This window comes from Phalacrocorax carbo, chromosome 10 (genome assembly GCF_963921805.1).
Source record: "Phalacrocorax carbo chromosome 10, bPhaCar2.1, whole genome shotgun sequence".
In the NCBI taxonomy this organism is placed as follows: domain Eukaryota; kingdom Metazoa; phylum Chordata; class Aves; order Suliformes; family Phalacrocoracidae; genus Phalacrocorax; species Phalacrocorax carbo.
Genome location: NC_087522.1, coordinates 3,566,489 through 3,586,491, shown reverse-complemented (window position 1 = coordinate 3,586,491; position 20,003 = coordinate 3,566,489). Strand labels below are relative to the sequence as shown.

The 20,003-nt window shown below is 44.1% G+C and overlaps 1 protein-coding gene across 3 annotated transcripts in view; it reads right to left on the bottom strand.

Annotated features, from left to right (window-relative positions):
* Positions 1-20,003, bottom strand: part of TOM1L2 (target of myb1 like 2 membrane trafficking protein) — a 62,083-nt gene that overhangs the window by 14,347 nt on the left and 27,733 nt on the right. For 2 of the 3 annotated variants that reach the window (XM_064461466.1, XM_064461467.1), the window contains exons 5-12: positions 17,312-17,446; positions 16,172-16,330; positions 15,273-15,389; positions 12,478-12,611; positions 9,990-10,038; positions 8,743-8,866; positions 7,519-7,636; positions 5,512-5,587 (exon numbers count right to left, since the gene is read on the bottom strand). In XM_064461466.1, coding sequence (XP_064317536.1) covers positions 5,512-5,587; positions 7,519-7,636; positions 8,743-8,866; positions 9,990-10,038; positions 12,478-12,611; positions 15,273-15,389; positions 16,172-16,330; positions 17,312-17,446 — 912 coding nt within the window. Of the gene's footprint in view, positions 1-2,296; positions 2,363-5,511; positions 5,588-7,518; positions 7,637-8,742; positions 8,867-9,989; positions 10,039-12,477; positions 12,612-15,272; positions 15,390-16,171; positions 16,331-17,311; positions 17,447-20,003 lie in introns of all 3 variants that reach the window. The other variant, XM_064461465.1, reaches the window with a different exon arrangement.

Genomic DNA, 20,003 nt, shown 5'->3' with positions numbered 1-20,003 from the left:
TCGCCAGCAGAACTGAGCTGTTGATTAGGCTGAAACAGAAACAATGCTGCCAAATTCACTGGGAGAATACACAGGGAGCCCCGAATGAGCCACCCTCTGCAACGGGGTGTTGGTGAACCGGGATGCACAGAAATGGAGTGGGAAGAACTCAACCCTCAGCCTAAATGTACTGCAGTTTGGAAAGAACAATGTCAGGTCATGAGGGATGTGACTACCGCTCTGGCAGGTGGAGAATAACCTTTCGGTGATCTCAGTGTTGTACAGGCTCAGCTAACGGCAATGTCAGCTCACTCCTCTTTTCCCCCTCACCTCAAAAGTACAAAAAGTTACCAAAGAACATGCACATCAAGTTCATACCTGGGATGCTAGTTATTCCACTGGTATTGCAAATGCTACAAAATCATATTAATAAATACGGTTAAGAACTACAGCCAGTTAAGAGAGAAATGGAGTTAAGGATTAGTTCAGTTTTATTTTAGGTATTTCTCTCTCGTATTTAGCATACAAACAAGGTGACAGGCTTGTAAGAGCAGCGACTGGCTGGACAGCCAGAGCCCCTTCCCTCCCCAAATCCGTATGCCTCCATAAATGCTGCAGTATCCTTTTTCCAGACTGAATAACCACAAGCCAATGAACGAATATTGTGTTTGCTTTTTTAATAAAGCAGTGGTGTGAGTGGTGTGAACAGCAGGAGGGCCGATTTCATGCTTCCCTGCTCTTGTAAACAGTGGAAAGGCAAAGAAGAGGAACTAACTCAATCACTGGATTATTCATTATAGATGAACATCTAGCACTGGCATAGCACATCTCTGGCTGCAACAGAGCCACCGAACAGCAACAGCCTCTGTCAACCACAGTCAACAGTATCAGAGGCAAAGCAAGTGCTGCTCATGTTACAGCTTTTCAGCCTCATGTTACGAGCTGCAGGTCTCTGACACGCACTGAAATGAAACGCTGGCTCCCAAGGATAGGCCCCTACAGCTGGGCTTACCCCCTGTGCCAGCAGGCACAGCGCTGCTTCTGGGTGCTTGCGCTAGCAGGCAGATAGGACTGTATATATGCACATATCCAGTCACTGTGCACGCACCCACCATGCAACCTTCTGACAAATTCACAAGCTGGCCCTCAGAAATCGTCTGGGTCAGCCCTAAGTCTAGAAGAATAAATGCAAGGCGTTTCACAGAGTTGGTGCACTCTGATATTGTACACTCTGGATTTTCTCAACCTTACACTCGCTGGGATGTTTCTCTTTTTAAGCACCGAGCGGCTTTAGCCGGCACATTCAAGGCTCTCCCTGGAGTGAGACATTCCCATTCCATGGGCCTCCTGACACACTGCCCCACATGCTGCACTGCCCAAAGGGAATTCTGCACTGCACCCTTCTGAGTTCAGCTGCAGTCAGGACTGTCTCAGAAGGACTTTGTACAGTTAGGTCACATTATTGGTACTAATCTCAAACACTTAAAGTGATGGATTACGTCATCCAAAAATACAAAATTGGTCTTAGAACTTGGCTTTAAGGCATAGCTGAGGCTATTTTTTACCTACCTCTGACTTCTGCACTTAAAGCAGGCTTTTGAACTTCTCTCTGCAAGCATGTTGATGAAGGACAACTTCAAACAAGGTCAAAATGTGTAAAGACTCAGTGATCTTCAGAAGCTTGATTTTATCAGAGCACTGGCATCACTAAACACAGGAATTAAATCCTTAAAGCCAGAAACACTATTGTACTTTTTGGAGTCTGAATCCTAATGCCAGTGTAATTCCCTGACCGGGCTGGAAGATGTCAATCTGGGTAGCAGTTCTCCCATTCCCTCCCTTTCACACAGAACTATCCCGACATTACTCAGTTCAATTAGGTATGATCCTACAAGCTCCGGAGGTTTATTCCGGACCATGAAGTTAAGCACTACCAGAAGAGGCTGCTTTAAAGACACATAGAAAGTGTCCTCTTTATGAACAAGATCCATGAGACTTGTGTTTATCCCTCGAAAAGTGGATACTGCATAAATAAATCAAGACAGTATAAGGAACTAATTGGATCCCCAGGCCTCTTCTGAATGTGGGATCCTACAAATGATTGGGTTGGTTACAGGCCTTTGCGCTGTATAAACCAGAAATTGGTGCAAATCTTTCCCTTTGCCCCAGGTAATGATGTAGGTGGGAAATAAACTCCTTGTACTGTCTGATTTCAAGTGGTTCAGTAGGGCAAGACGAGAGGTGAATGGAGGATGGTTATTCTAGGTAAAGGGACTGGGGTGGGCAGTAGGAATCGCTTCACTGGTGAAGTCCTCACCATTCCTTGTGTAATTAGCCACTTGTCTATGGGCTCCATGTCTGAGTTCCCACCTTTACCTCTCCTCTGTGTTGAGAACAGAAAGGTCCATAAAGAGAGAAACCACAGCAACAACCCGTGATAAAGTAATATAACAGCAGCAAGTTAAAGATGTCACATACACATACACACACACAGAGCTGCCCTTGGTAGCTTCTGGCAGCAGCTGCATCCCCCTCTGCTGCCTGTCAGCTCTGTCCATGGAGGGACAGACCTCACCCCAACCTCTGCACTTCCTATAGACAGTTCACAGAATTTTAGCACTTCCTCCATGCTCATATTAAAAAAAAATTCAGTCATTGACTAGTAGTGAGGCTGATGTTTGTCTTCTTAGAAGAGAAAGTGTAGGCTATACAACCTACTAAAATCAGTCAGACTTTACTGGAAACACTAGTATAACGCACTGTGAAGCTTCCCTTGTTTACAAAGCTGTAAGTTGCAACACACCCTCCTTGATCTCAGCAGACAAACTCTGCCTCAAACTAACAGTACAACAGCTCTAACGATGTTGTTGAGCAGGAGGGTAAGTAATTGCAGTTTGCTGCAGTGTTCTGGCAGTCTTTCAAACTGCCCCTAAGAACAGCAGAGGTTAAAAAGACCGCTGATGCATCCAGTTCCCCTGAGCAGGCTGCAGACTGCATGGCACAGCGGTGCAAAGACTCTCAAGATGGCTTCTTGTCCTCAGCATCTCATCCCCAATCCAGGGCCCAGATGCGGGGTCACCTCTAGCACTGGAGGAGCTTGCTCAGGACCTACTGAGTGCAATGGTTCTAGCCCACCAGCCCGGCCACAACTGGGCTAGCTCAGCAGGGAGCCACTGGTCTGTTTATGTACCTCCATCCTGATACCCGTATACATTGGATACCTCTCCTGTCCCCATTACCACAGATAATGGATAATCAGCTGTAATCTTTTATGTCTAATTTCAGAACTTGTGCTGAGAAAAAAAAGGGGGAAATCACTCCAACTTCATTTACTATCTGTGTAACACTAGAGAATTGTTTCTTGGACACCTCTCCTCCCAGTTGTGATCGCGCAACAACTCTGTGGCAACAAAAGCAATTCCCAACATGGAAAAGCAATATTAAGAAAACAGTGTATTTTTAGCTCATCTTGTTTCCAGCTGCTAAATCATATTAAAAGACAGCTAATGCCACGTGACCAGCCATCTCTCTACAGACCATTCTGAGAATGACTACATTAGAAACGTCGGATGTGCTGAATTTTACCACTGGGCAACTGTGCTGGAACAAGACATGTGCGAAGAATGTGTTGTGAAGCTTTTGGCTCCTCCCTAGAGCTGTTCTTAAATTAGCTCTCAACCCAAATTAATGCGTGTCTTTCATTTATTGAGCACTGCCAGTTTTTTCCTTCGCATGCTGGGGCTGGTAACTTTAGCAGAGTTTAATTCTTATTTCCTTTAAGAAGAGACACCCACAAGCCTCACAGCACTTGACAAAAAGTAGTGTTTACCAATTACCGAACAACTGCATTTCAAAACAAGCTATTCTGATTACACGATACAGTCACCAGGACCTTTGAAAAGAGGCTGAAAGTCTCAACAACATCTCAGAGCCCAAAGTCCCACAACCCATAAAGTGTTTGCCCAAAAAAACTTTGACCGTCTGATTAGCTTAGACACAGCCCTTTGAACTGACAACACTGGGAGCAGAGCAGCAGCTATGCTGGTGTGAATGACACATTGCATTGGTGCCTCAAGCAGAATGGGCTGAGAACAAAAGTGTTAATAAAGAAGGACATGACCCCATGGCCACTGGGGGAATACAGTCCCCTTGACCAGTAGCTAAATGCAAGCCCCTTGCATTTGGTTAGCCAGGAACAAAGAGCAGAATCTCAAATCCTTTCCCAGGTCCTGCCAATAACACAGCTCAGTGATACTGGGGGCTTGGGTTGTCACACTGGCTTCAGGAATTCCTCTCTCACCCCCCTTAATATACTTCTGTCCCTGCTTCCCCCTTTTCCCTCAGTACTGCTGGCGTGAATTTTTGTGGGGCCAAGCTTGAAACTGGTCACAGGGCTGACCTGGGTTAGAAATTACCCTTTTTGCAGGAGGACAGGGACAGGAACAAGCAGATAGATCTGTGGGGCGGGGGGATGCTCCATAAGAAATCTTTGCTGAAGCTCTGCTACCACTGAACTATGGCCCAGGCAGTCAGGCAGCTGTGATCTGACCCCAGCTGGCTCCGAACACAAATTCTCCCTGGCTCAGAGCACAAGCTGCCAGGCATGCCAGCTGTCCTGAGCGCTCCCATTTCAACTTATGAAAGAACTAGAGCGGGATCAGCCAAGGCATGGGGAGGCAATTCTCCATGGAGGGAGGCGTGTGCACACTGCACCGGTTCTCCCATGCTACACTGGCTCTGCCATGCTCCCTAGTGGTCAGCAGAGACCAAAATTAGACTAGGAAAGGCTCTGAACTTGCTCCATCACCTCAAAGCTTGCATGTAGCTGAGTACAAAAGAGCAGGACAGTTTTAAACAGCAGGGTGGTAGAAAGGGTTGAGGGATGATCTGAAAACTCTTTTCACTTCTGCCTTCCTCAAGGTATGGGGACAAAGCTGGCCAAGCTTGCTCTCTCTCAAACACGTTTCTAGTATCAGCTGCTGTGAGGTGACAGCACATGGGCCTCTTCTGCCCTCACAAGATAGCAGGAGCCTGCCCTGGCACAGACAGAACAAGAGTGCATGCAAGGGCAGTTATGACAAGCCGTGTGAAGTATTAAAAGTCTACATAATTTCTCTCCCTGTAAATTGCTCGTGTATCCATGCACTTGGAGCAAAGTCTAGTAGATTAAGACTGCAACAACTTTCGTAAGCAAAACCAAACCAAACACATGCACACCAGTGTTCACAAGACGCTCCCCACTTATTCTTTTCAGCAGTGATTCCAGTCAAAGAGCTAGACCCCTCCAGGCAAGCTGCGAGAACACAGGAGCATTTACCCACTATGATTTTGAAGTCTTTTAGGCTGGTGTGCTAAGTAGCAGCTCTTTAGAGACCATTACTGATCAAGTACTTGCTCCTAGATATCAGTTTCAAAATAGCCAGTACTAGCATGTTGCTGGAATACAGAATGAGGAGTCTCGGCCAAAGCAGCTGCCTACAGCTTGGATTCCACGCACGGCTTCAGGTAACAAAACGCAGGGCAACGACTTACCCCTCCTGTGTTCTGTTTTCGAACATCCAGGGCAGACGCTAGTCCTTTGACAGCCTGTGGATCCTCGTATGTCACACTGAAAGAAAGGAACAAACCACAGAACTAGAAAGAAGTCCAGCAGTCACACATGCAGAGCGCACTCACTACTCTGATTTACTCCGCTGGAATCAGAAAGCACATTCTTTTTCGTAACAAGACTTCAAGTGTACTAAGTGTAGGCCAAGACGAGGAGCGTGCTCCGTATAGACCATCCATCAGTTTCAGTAAGCATGTTGAAACAAAAAGAATAAGACCGGCATTACGAAAGGCAGGCAAATAAGGCACCATAAGTGCGTCCAGGAGCTAGCAGGGGACTATGAAAAGAGGCCTGATTACAGACTGCATTTTGCAAAGCTTTGAAGATGGCATTTGGAAGCCTGAACTTGATGTGTGCATGGGGGGAGGCAGAGGGAGACTCGAAGACAGATGAAACATAACTGAGCAATTACAGTGAAGCATACAAAGAAATGCACAATTTACAGAGGCTGGATTTTTAAAAAGCTCCTTAAATTGCTTTGCAAAAGGGACATGTAGCAGTCAGGTGACAGAGGCAATAGCGTCATTTCTCAGAGCACAGCAGTGAACCATGAGCTAAAGCAGATGCCAACACCTGCCAATAAATCAGCCCCTGGGAGGATCCGCATGTCTGAGCGGGAGGAGCACTCTCACCTCCAGCACGCTGACTTCTCCCAAGCTCTAAGCACAGCACCCAGAGGCTGTCACCTACACACCGCAGCAAGTCACACTCGCATCCTTACTGCTGCTCCATTTATACAGCACACGATCCAAGGAAGATATAGCAATCCTCCCTTGTGAAATCATGGACTGATGTGTGCTCCTTGTTCCATTAGCTCGCAGAAGGAGATAGAGGTGCAGTGTGGGAAGACTAGTTTCGTGCTTCATTTAGCACAAGAGACAGAGGGACCTCCATTAGATCTCTCTGCAATGCATCTCCTTTCTGACTATACATTAGGGTGCTCAGCCTGAAATCTCCAGTGGTAACATATGCCTCTACAGTAAAGCACGTCTTCTCAAACAACATTGATACGACAGCTGAGGCAGTACCAATAGCTATATTGATGACTGCAGATAAAAGATCCTAATAAATTTGCTGGCTCGAGTTTTCCAGAGCTGGTAAGTTTTTGATAATCTGCTAAGGTCTGAGCTAAACTATTTAACAACATTTCTTAGTTTGAGACAAGATATTGATGATGTTCTGATGGCTGGTAGCCACTAGATCCTTGAGAGTCTGAAACCTGAGGGAGGCAAGAAATAATATATGAAAGAAAAGCACCTGAGTATCTCTTTTACTGAATCTCACTTGATGGGGATCAAAGGATTTCTTAATAATTGCACAGATTTATTTTACATTAAAATAATTGGACCTGTTAAATGCCCTTGAGAGTGCCAGATTTGCAGCTCTACAGCTGCAAGCCCTATGCATATAAACAAATTAGGGACAGCAAGGCAGCCGGGCAAGCTACATTGACTTGACAGCCTGCGAGAGTCTGACTGCTGGGCCAAAGGGAGAGTTTATCTGGATGGTAATTCTGTTTCCCAGTCCTTGATGACAGTAATTCAGTCACAAAAGTATATCCATGACCTTCAAGTGAAGGACCCTTATGCTCCTGTTTCTCAGGCACTGGCCGAGTGGATGGGATGACAAGCCGTTATGAGAGGAAGCATCTGCAGAAGTAAAGGCAAGTTCATTTCCAAGTTTCCAGTGAGCTCATTAACTAAGACAGTAAAACAACATTACTCAGCCACTCTGCTCTGCCCAGCAGCAGGAACTTCTCCACTTGCTCATGCTAATAATGACCAACAGGATAAGGCTTGGATTAAAAGCACAAAAACATACACCAAAACTACTTTTTTAGTCTGGAATGAAGTCAAGAAGATTCAGATTTATGCACTTAGAAAAGAGCAACGCTATGAGTCAAACAGAACTAAAGACAAACTCCAACATACTTCTTTCGCTGCTCAGCCAAGGAACTGCCTCTTGTCTGTGCAAACATGTCGAAGTCATCACGAGGATTACAGTGTTGTAGAGAGCTGAGCGTGCCACTGACGCTGTTTGTACCCAGGTCTGCAACCAGAGGCAAAAAGAGCAAACCAGTGAAGTAGCAAACCACATGCAAGCACCACTGCCACGGCTGTCTCGGTTACAGAGGAAGTCATTAACAATATGGACCAGCTACAGATATCATCTACTTAACAGTTGTAGCACTGAGCACAATTCTGTCCAGAAGAGGCTGGAGGCTGCTCATCATGCATTTCTTAAAGGACAAGTGTAGAGACTGTCTTATTCCTCTTGGAAGCACCACACCAGAAGTATTGCTCATCGAGAAGCCAGCACTTGGGAACTGATGTGCACCTGCTGCCAATCTCACCCTGAGATATTTACTATTCACTAACATGGTCCAAAATCTGGGGCATGGACTCTCATCTTCTCCACAACGTTGTCTCAGCTATTGACTGTGAAATCAATAGTTTCAGATCAAGTGATATGATATTGGTGTGGTGCCAAAAGAGGTGGAGAACCTTCAGTTAAATCAAGTGATCATATCAAGCAATCTTTGCTTTGATTTAATGTAGAACACCTAACAGTTTCATAAAACCTTTCATCCAAAGATTTCAAATATCGTTTGTAGAAGGGGAATCAAGAACATTCACCAGGCTGATTTCATTGAGAGCTATACCTATGCAGAAGTAATAGTAGTACAAGTTTTACCAAGACCGAGAACCTGCATCCTTTCCTTTACTCTCCCCTTTAGTTAACAAATCCCTCCCCTTTGTGCCAGGCTGGCTCCCAATTACAGATCGCTACAGCGCGGGGGAGTGGGAAAGCCTTCCTAATCCTGTAAGCCACGTACCCAAACCTTCTGAAGGCTATGTGGCAACATTAATCAGGTAGTGGAGAGCCAAAGGGAGAAGAAACTCCCTGACCCACAAGTGAAGGAAGAAAATGGCTCCCCATAAATCCCAGCAGCCCACTGCAATAAAGAGCTTGTACTAGGTGTTCAGGTCACTCACAGGGACCTCAGCAACTGCTCAGACTTGCTCCCACACTCACACACCTGGATTGCCCAGCAGCCCCTACATGCTGTTCAAGACTCACAGATTGGTCAGGCTTGAAAAAGACCATGCATTGCAGCCTCGTGTTCATCAGCACTATTTCGACCAGGTACTCACCAAGCCCTGCAAGCTGTGAAGACAGTGAAGACGGGGGTGCTGAGTTTCCGACCATCGGGCTCACTACAGCTGGAGAGCCAGGACCCAAATCTATTAAATTATCTTCTGTCACCTCATTCAGTACCTGTTGGGACACAAAAAACACAGCAAGTTACACATGCCAAAGACTCCTTCTTGCAGTGCAACATTAAGCACCAAAAAACAACAGGTGCTTCCTAAAAAGCTCTCTCTTGCATGTTGCCAAAAGGACCAGTCTCTTGGATACTACAGTGATAAGCACAGAATAAAAAGGGTCAGCCACCAAAAAACCTCAAGTTTGACTGCTCGGCACAGCAGGGGGCTCTCCTGGGGGTCATCTGCATATCTTCAGATTTAGCTAATGTGTCTGTGTTCTCCACCTCTTTTAGCACTGAACCAAGATTAGATCTAAGGCAAAATGATTTTGCTAACATCTTCCACATTAGGTATAAACCGTTTTCAGAAACAAAACTTACTTGTTGTGACTAAAGTTACAAATGCAGAGCCTGTGCTGAAGTTTGCCTCACACTGCAGTAGAAGTGGCACTCAAACAGGCAAAGTAAACAGTGGAAATTGTTAGAGGAAAGCAAAATAGAAAATGTAATAGTGCCAAGTATGAATTTATTGTGAACTCAGATCTTAAACACTATAAAACAAATATAAAATAGTTTCCATTGAAAGAATAATTAGAACTGTAACTCTTCAGCTTGGAAAGGAGCTGCTGAAAAAGGAGATGAGAGACGTTCCTACAATTACGCGTGGCACGAAGAAAATTAATCTCAACATCGGTATTGTAAGACACAGTGAAGAAGGATTAGATGGATTAAATGAAAATCATTAAAAATCATTGTTAAAATGTAAACAAAATATTTATTATATATAATACCCACATAAATATGTAAAAATGTGTAGCGAAACTGTGGAACTCACTGATTAAGGGCATTGTGAATGCCTGAAGTCTGCATGGACTCAAAAGCAGTCAAAAAATTTAACAGAGTAAAGAAAATCCATCAAGAATTGTAAACACAGAGATGTTTTAGTGTAGCATCTTCCAGAGCTAAAAGTTATCACTTGAGGTTTGCCACAGTCTTATGCTCTTTTCCTGGTGTCCACTATCAGCCACTACAGGCAGGACACAGGGCTGGACAGATAAAAAGTCTGATACTGGTGATATCAGTACATCTAGTAAGGTGTAGCTGCTAAGAGAATAAATGGAGTTAGGTACTTACTCCATTGCTGGCATTTTGTGTTGAACGTCCTGATCTGTATCGTTCAAATCTGTGTAAGAAAAAAAACATAAAAAACCCAACATGAACTATCAAAGTCACCAATAAACAATGAAAACCACAATTTAATAACAAAGTCTTTACACGCTTGCCACTGAATTTAGTTTTTGTTGGTTCAAGAGGGAACCCTAAAAGCTTTATCTCCAAGCTAGGCCAAAGGGAGGATAGTTACAGAAGTTGCATTCTTGGCAAATGTGGATATTAAGTTGACTAATCTGATCTTGCAGCACACACATGCCTAAGAATCACTCTAGGATTTGTCTTTGGGTTTTTTTCCATTAAGTGCTTCGTGAAAGACTATTCTGTTCACCAAGGGACAGAAGGAACTGCAGCAAGATTGATGCTCCCAGCTAAATAAGCTGAGCACCGCAGCAAGTCTTACTCCCACTTAACAGCTCCCTCTTGCTGCAATACATGTAAATTAGAAGCCATATGCATGCTAGCACAGCCCTGCCCCAGCAGCGCATGGCAAGTGAAACAATGCTTACCAAATTCATTTTTTAAAACATTCTGCGTTGGCTGAAGGATCGTCAGAGCCTATGTTTGAATAGGTTGGTACTTTCCAAGAAAGAAAAGTAATGATGTTGGATAAAAATACTTATACTTCTCAGGGGAAGAAGTCTGGCTAGTCAAGATCCGGTCTCTTCTCCAAGCAGCTGTGCATCTGGGGCTGCAAACCTAAATCCAGCCTTCATGAACTCAAAAAAAGCAGGGGGAACTACCTTCGCCCAAGGCCTGTCTGAGGCCAGTTCAATCTCCTTCCTTACCAGGAAAAGCATCATGATTTCTCTGAAGTTAGAGTTTTTCCTCGTTTAAAAGTAGTTTCACATGTAATCACTCTATTTAGCAAAAACACCATAATATTCATATAGTCCTGTGGGTTTTTTTCCCAGATGGAGAAAATACAACAGGGTATCTTAAGGGAACTAAAATGTTTTCTTAATGTAACAGAGGAAAATGCAGACTTAAAAGGCAGCAAAACCAAATTCAGGCCCTAATTTCAATTTTTGGGAAACTGTGGGCGTCTACTATTACTGGAAATCCAGATCCCTTAGCTGGAAACCTAAGACACCTCCCACCTCATATTTCTCACCCAAAAGGCTTATGAACCACACATTCATTTACATCCAAAGCTTCACAGCGAAGGCCGGAGCTCCTGCTTGAGTCACTGACAGAGCTCAGTACCCATACTAGAAATCAGTGTGATGAATGTGGAGCTTTTGGAATAGCAGAGGAAGAACTGGAATTTATTGAAATGCTCAGACCAGTGCAGCTATTCTACCACAAGTAGCTTGCTAACATCAGTCAGCTCACCTTTCAGTGTATAGTGACTACAAATACATTACCCCAGTCGGCAAAGTCGCAGATGGAGGAATATAGAAAAAATATTAAGGGTGACCAGACTAAGCCTTAGTGACAGTTACACTTTGCCCCTCGTAGATTCATGCTCGTGCATGAAACACATTCCATTTCACATAAAAAGCCAGCATTTGCTTCAAAGTTTGCCCTAATCTCCTCTGAACGACTAAATCAAAGACAAAATCGAGGCCACTGAGTCTTCCTTCCAGCCTTTGCTGTGACAGCACAGATTCACAGATCTGGAGTCTAATATATTTTTAAAGGCTTGAGAAACAAAGCCCTGTGCTAAGAGCAAGGAACAAAGGGTACTCTTTAGTGCCTCACTCCCCAGGCCTGTCATTAAGGGGAAGATTAAACTTTCCCAAGACTGCTGTATCACGTGTCACCTAATGCAGCAGATGTGGCTGACAGCGCCTTTGTCTAACATGTTGAAAGTCCTATGACCCAAGTCCCACCCTCGGGACGATTCCCGCAGACCAACTCTTCAAAACCTCAGCGCTGTGCAAGACAGGGGTTTTTTTTTTTTGAGATTTTAAGTGTTACTTAAAAACAGAAACCTTACATGCATGAAGGTCACGCCCACCTCAGCCAGCTCCCCTCGCACCAGTACTGGAACTAGAAAGCTCAGAGATCAGAAGACAGAGAGCGCTCACGGGAGCCTCCCTAAGCCAGGAAGCAGCACACGCATTTGTGCAGAGCCCAGGCTAGCAAGTGGAACTAGCGACTGCAGCTGTGCTATTTTCAGTCCCAAGTCCCTACATCTGTATGGAACAGCACAACAGGGACTTGCAGGGTCAAGTCTCTGCTAGTTAAGGGAGTTTTGCACAAAGTTGCCCCCCATTTTACAGGTACGCTCCACAAAAATTAAATGGCTGGGACAAAAAAAACCCTCTAGTATTAAAGAAAAGAAACGGAACAGGAATGTTCCATAGAAGACCACAAAAAGACTTTCTAAATGCTTTCTGTGGTTTCTTTCTCTTCATTTTGTTCTGTCGGACCATCGGCCCAGATGGCTGATGCTGAAGTGAAAACCCAGAACAAATGTAAATAGTTGATGGAAAAGGTGTCCCACCTTTCGTATCTGAGGAAGACGTTATTTAAATCATCATTCACATGCAGCAGTTCCTCCGTGACTTCTTCATTGGACACTCGTGAGATAAGCTCCACAATTCTCTGCTGCATAGCTCTACAGGTTCGGTTCAGCTCCTAGGACGAATGCATTGTGCACACACATTCTGATAAGCAGCTAGCAATAAGTAGATTTAGTTGAGCTCTGTTCACAGCCAAACATATCCCCCAGCTGAGAAACACTAAGACAAGTCTATCTTTGCATGATTAAATGTCACCCAAAAGCACATCTAATCAAACATGACCTTCATGAAATGATGGCATAAAACATTGAGAGCCTATTTACAATTCAACATCCTGATTCTTCTTTAACTCTGAGCACTTCAGAAAATAAATATCTGTATTTTAGTGATCTGTTTTAAGAATATAACCTGTTAATACAACAGCTTTCCAGGAGAGAGTTTTCAGGGAAAATTCAATCTGCTCTTTTTGGCAATATCATCCTTAAAAACTAAAAGATACACATGGTGGAACAAGTGGGGAAGAAAGTTCATCATGGCTACCGCAAGTAGCTAAGTTTGTGCTACACAGCAGGGAGAGAAGGGTTGGGGACACAGAACTTACCAACTACTGGGAACATGAGCGTGAATGCAAAACAAGGAGCAGAAGCATGAAAAGACGAGCACTGCACAGACACTTCACTATTGAAGTGTACACAGAAACATTCCCTTCCACTGAAAAAGTCCACAGACAAGAGACTGCAAAAAGGCAGTGGGGAGTTTCAAAGAAAATTTTACAGAATATTGAGTAAGGGCATTTGTTTTAGAAGTCTCTCATGCCAAGAAATCTGGGTTTGAGTTTGCCTAAACCAGGAGGTCTCATTCTTCCAGGACATCTCTTCCATCACCAATTACTTAGCAGAATTCTTTACTCCTGAAAGGACTCAAGACCAAAGGTCAGAACTGGTATGTTGAGGAGGAACTACAAGAAGAAACGTGACATATGGCATGGCGCCACTGATTAGGCCCATGGTTTTACTTCAATAAGCACTGACATTTCAACTAAAGCATGTCCCTCTGTCATCTTCTACCCCCCCGCCCCAGCTCCACTTCACAGCAAAAATTCAGCACTAAACAAGGATGACTTGTTGGTACACAACCTTCGGGATGAAAGAAAAAATGTGTTTGTTTTCCTTGCTTGGTCTGACATCCTAAGCTCTGGATAAATTTCACCTAGTGCAATCCAGCTGCCTTAACAGCTTGAGGAATGTGTTCTCCAATGTCAGTTTTGATCCCATCACTTTAGAAGCAGATTGTGACATTTCAGAGGTTTGTTTGCTGCCTTTCCAAGAGGGCTGACAGTACCTATCTATTCTGCTCAGAGCTGGCTCTCTAGCAAGCTGTTTACATTTGATTGTTGGAGAAAATGTCAGGAATTATTTAAGGAGGAGGGCTATATAAACCTCAAAGCAAGGAGTCCTTGCATGCAGCACCCGGCTCACAGCTTTCAAAAGACTAACCATCCTTTGTGATCAAAACCGGGTTCTCCCCAGCTCTGTGATTCAGATTTAGGATGCATCAGTCAAAGAAGGGAACCAGTTGGAATAAAGAAGCGCTGCTGTCACTCCATTTTATGATCAAGTTCTTTCACCTTAAAGCTATGCTGTAAGGTTACACTGTCAAGATGTTAGTAGTTGTTTCTGAATGTAAGCAAACCGTTCTACACTGTTTTGGTCTGTCGTGGCTTCCTGGAAACTTCTTTTGTTTTGAGCAGTCCAACCCAAATGGGCAGTAACTGAAAGGCACTTTATTGCAAAGCCTCTCTTCAGCTGCCATGATGGCTCTGAGACAAACACACAATACCGCTGCATGGGAGAGACCAGTTTTTGGATGGACTTCAAACTCTGATGTATCACAGAGGCAATTCCCTGCCTTCCTCCAAATGTACTGCTGTGGGAGCCCATCCTCCCTGCTGGAGGATCAAAACAAGCCTATTTCTGAAGCTATGGAGAGGCAAACACCATGTTAAGGGCAGCAGCTGGAATGCTAGATCACAGTATTCCTCATTGTGTTGCATGTGGTACTGTATTACTTTCCTCAGGCAAAAGGGCACCCCGCTACCACTGGCCTCGGGAAACAGGTATGAAGCCTGAGACATGAGCTCAACTAAAACTGTTTTCCCTTTTGACATAATAAATGCTGCACTGGATTGAGACTTTCCAGCAAAGAAATGCCTTCTGATTACCCAGTCAAACCCTTCGGACAGCATGAAACTTCGCTTGAGCACCTTCCTTAAGCCACTGCCTGCAGGAGAAGCTATAGCAGATCTTCTGGAAATACAGTTCATATATAAGATATTGAGTGGCAGAGAATCCACAGACCCTTGGCAATATTTAGCCCGGCTGGAAACATGAAGCATTTTTTTCTTGCATAGTGACCAGGAATGTTTTGCCACTGTAGGACTGATGATGGAGGATGTAAAAGAATCAGAAATGCTCAGGGCTAATAGAGCCTGTCGCAATTTTAAGCTTCTTTGTGGCAAAGGAGACCTTACATTCAACATTGGGAAAAGTTTCTAGCTACACAGAGAAGAAAGCAGTAGAACAAGTTTCTGTCACTGGAAGCTTTAAAAAACGAAGAACATCAAGTGATGAGACTAATCAGGGTCAAGCACAGTCCACGTTAATTTTGTAAAACAAACAAAACAAGGCAGTGAACTACAACAAAAACAAACCACCCCCACCCCCGAAAAACTCAAGCACAGAAAGGATCAGAATCATATTTGCTAGGAAACTGTTACCTGGAGTAACTCAAGGTCTGATGAATCCTCCTGGCCAGGTACCATTTCTGTCAGCATTTCAGACATCACTTTTGTATTCCCACGAACAATATCCAGTTCACTGCGCAGCCGGGCAATCTAAATTGGGGTAAAAAGACAGCAAAATACTGCATAATCTTTTGGTTTCAGCAGATCATTGTCAAGAACTGACTTTGTAATACCTCTGGTTCTGTCTGACTTGGTATCTGAGGCTCCAGACATTCTTGCAGGGGGAAAAAAAAGTAAAGATAAAAAGTTTACCCAGGAGAGAATTCTAGAAAAGCAACAGAAAAGGGAAAGAACTTTGCAGAACCACTTACTATCCTTACTATCATCACAAACCCAGATGTGCTATGCTTGTACGGAAGGGAAGCAATTGAAAACAGCAGCTAAAAAACAGACATTGGCTGCAGGACACCTTGCGTGCCTCACTCAGATGTGGGGAAAGATGCACAACTTTTGAGCAGGATCTTTGGCTCTGAAGTTATTCTCTTTGCAGAGGGAAAAGAAGATCCTATATTAGGGCATTTGCAAGAATCTTACAGAGGCAGACTTAACTCCCTGTTACAAAGGCTTCCTGCATCTGTAAGACATTCTGTGCCTTTAAAGGAGGGAGGCTAATGAGAATAACTGCTAACCTACTGCACAACCGCTGAGTGGTGTATCAGATTGTGAGGTTTCATAACTGCTGCCATTAGGAGGCCATACATACAAATCTAAAGCCTAGATTTTACAGTATAATAGGAGGAAAGATTACTAAGTGGAACCAGACCTAGGAGGCAATCAAAGTCAAAAGAGTTAAAATGAAAGTTCCTCTGCAAATTGGTTTCTAATTTGATCTGCTGAAAGAGTCTCACTCAAAAGAATCATCATCCCAATACCTGTTCAGAATTAGCAGTGATGGGACCAGTCACATTCAGAGCTGGGGCCTGAGGAGCAGAATACGCCGTTGGAGAAGATGAAGAGTAAGAACTGGTGCTCATCCTTTGCTGAGACTGTGAATTGTGCATATTTGCTGCAGGATCAACTTCGGGAACACTCTGCCACATCAGAAAGACAGGAGTTCAAAAGCTGAATTGTCACAGCACTTGCTTTGTCAGCAACCTCAGGCCAAATATGTTCAAATATAGAACATAATTGCACCTTGTGGAAAAGGTCAGTGTAGTTATGAGAACCAACTGGCAGGCCAGACCATAAACAGAGAGCTGCAACAAAAATGCATGCCCGTATCTTTTGACCCAACCCATATCCATTTAAGTCAATTGATGTTTACAAGAACAGTGAGAAGCAAAATAAAAACAAGAACCAAAGATAAATAATTATAAATTATTTTAAACTAGGAATTAAGTTGCAAGCTTACAAAAACGGATGTGATACATAGATACTGGATTTACTTAATCCTGGCACATGAATTGTAATCTTCCAGACCTTGATCACTTGCATTTACCACTTCAAAGATTCATTAACTTCAGTTTTCAGAGTGAATAACCAGAACACCTGTGATCATTAAGTTACTTCCCAGCAGCAGTTCTGCCAACTTTACAGACTTAACTTTCCAAAGGTGTAAAGATCTTACGTTAACATGGCATCAGTGAGAGATTCAGACTCTGTACACCTTTGAAAGACAGGCAGGCCTTGGCTCAGGGTTAACACCAACAGAAACAACCATACTTCTGAGAAAATAAAAGCTCAATCATATGTCCTGCTGGACTCTCTCTGAGCAAATTAGTTGCATTTGTCTGGTAGTTTTGTGGTACAAGACAAATATACAAGCCTTCTCCAAACTCTCTTCCCTTCTCAGACTGATGTTTGACTCAAGGAAGGAGATTCCATTAGCTTATCAGCCTGTCAAATGCAGCTGCATTATGCTTCTCCTACACACCCTTTCACTATTAAAAAAGTCCTTCTAGGAGTGAGAAAATGACCCATATTCAGAGAAACAGGAGGGGAAAGAAGAGTAGTTACCCAACTGTTCAGATGTCTTGGGAAAATACCCTTGGAATTACAATGCTGCAGCTTACCCTCTGCGGTGTGTGTATTGGAGACAGAGCATCAAGATCTGCCATGGGAAACTCTATGCCTTTCCTCTTGAGTTCTTCATAAATATGCACTACTCCAGTTAAATCAGGGCTACTTCGAAAGGCATCAGCCCAAGCCTGGAAAACATGAGGGATTATCCATAAACCTTCCAAACAAAGTTCCAGCACCACCCTGACCTCAGATACTGACTACAAAAGCTTTCATGTATTTCAGCTTCAAAGAGAAGCTGTAATCATTAGACTTGGTCTAAAAGATCCTGCAAATGTTATTAAGACAGTCACGTACACATTTTCTTCAAATATAAAATAGATAGGAACCCAGTGCACAGTAGCTATGGCTAGCCCCTAACATCATCAAAATCTGTAAATGGGAATGAAAGCCTCTTCCAATCTCCTCTACTTAGCAGTGATTGCATGCTGATCTTTGCTTGCATGTTCTATGGCCAATGACCCACCAGAAAAAGTCTGTGTGAAAGATTAAATTGACCTAAGCAAAATTCATAAAGTCATACAACAATCTTGGGGAACCTTAATTTACTTTGTGAAACACCCTCCTTTGCAGCCAAAGAAAAAACACAGCAGTCAAGTTTTCTTCAGTATTTTATTTCGACCAAACTTAAATAAAAAAGGTAGTCATAAAAAGTAGTCATAAAAGGTAGTCATAAAAGGTAGTCATAAAAGGCCAAGCAGTCTAGGTAACAAACAGGAGGAACTGGAGCTCCGTGCCCACTCAGAAGGGTATGACATCATAGGAGTAATTGAAACATGGTGGGACAACTCAAATGACTGAGGGATTGCAATGGACAGTTACATGCTCTTCCGTAAGGACAGGCAGGGTAGAAGAGGTGGAGGAGTCGCACTCTACATTAAGGAAAACCTTGAATGTATCAAAATCAGCTATGGTGATTGTGACTGCTCTATCAAATGTCTCTGGGTTAAAGTCAAAGGGGTTGTCTCCAAGCAGGACCTCACTGTGGGCATCTGCTATCAACCTCCTAACCATGATGACAATGCTGACAAAGTGATACTTGGGGCACTGAAGCAAGCTTCTGGCCAACAGAACCTGGTCCTGACGGGTGACTTCAACTACCCAGACATCTGCTGGAAGAACAATACGGCAGCTTGCATGTCATCTACCAAGTTCCTGGAATGGATAGAGGACTGTTTCCTGGTACAAATGTTAGATGTGCCAACCAGGAAGGAGGCACTGCTGGACTTGCTATTCACAAACAGAGAAAGCCTGTTCTGTAATATCTCGGTTAGTGAGAGCCTTGGCTGCAGTGACCACAATAGTGTGGAGTTGGGGATCCTGCTGAGCGTGCTGAAGGTCAGCTCTAAGACAAGGGTTCTGGATTTTAGAAGAGCAAACTTCAGTTCACTCAGGGCTCAGTTGGGAGGGATTCAATGGGAAGCTTCCATGGAAGACAAAGGAGCTAGTGAGTGCTGGGAGTTCTTCAAAAACTCTATATTGGAAGCACAAAGCCAATTTATCCCCTACAAAGGAAAGGGAAGTAAGCGGAGCAAGAGGCCCCCTTGGCTCAACCATGACCTCCTGGGTCTACTCAAATCCAAAAGGGAAGCACATCAGAGATGGAGAAGTGGAGGATTATCCATTGAGAGCTACAAGGCATAGCCAGAGCATGCAGAGATGCAGTTAGAAAAGCAAAAGCCCAGCTCGAATTGAAGATGGCTGCAGATGTCAAAAATAACAAGAAAGGTTTCTTCAGGTATGTCAACCATAAGCAGAAAAAGAAGGAAAACATAGGGTCACTGTTAAACAGAACAGGAGAGTCAATCACCAATGATGCAGAAAAGCCAGAGGTCCTCAACACCTTCTTCACCTCTGTCTTTACCAGCACTGCTGGGTCCCAGGCTTTGCAAACAAAATTACCGGTTGATCCAAACACCGACCCACCATCAGTGAAGGAAGAGTTAGTATATGAATTACTGCAGGAGCTTGACCCCTACAAATTGATGGGCCCTGACGCCATCCACCCGAGGGTGTTGAGAAAGCTGGCTGACATCATCGCAAGGCCACTCTCCATAATCTTTGAGAAGTCGTGGAGAACAGGGGATGTCCCAGAGGACTGGAGGAAGGCAAATGTTACCCCTATCTATAAGAAAGGCTTGAGGGAGGATCCGGGTAACTATAGGCCCATCAGCCTTACTTCAATCCCTGGGAAAGTTATGGAACAAATCCTCCTGAGGGCCATCACAAGTCAATTGAAGCACGTGATTGGGAAAAGCCAACATGGCTTCACTAAGGGCAGATCGTGCTTGACAAACCTGGTGGCCTTCTATGACAAAGTGACTTGCCTGGTTGACGTGGGGCGGGCGGTGGACATTGTCTACCTGGACTTCTCCAAGGCCTCTGATACAGTCCCCCAGAGCCTCCTCCTGGAGAAATTGATGTGTTAAGGCCTAGACAAGTGGTCTGTGCAGTGGGTGGGGAGCTGGCTGACAGGCTGCACCCAAAGGGTGGTAGTAAATAGCTCCTTTTCCAAGTGGCAACCTGTCACAAGTGGGGTCCCCCAGGGATCGATATTGGGCCCAATGTTATTCAACGTCTTTATAAGTGATCTGGATAACAGGATCAAGCCTGATGAAGTTTGCAGATGACACCAAATTGAGTCGGGAAGTAGACACTCCAGAAGGGAGAGCTGCTCTGCAGGAA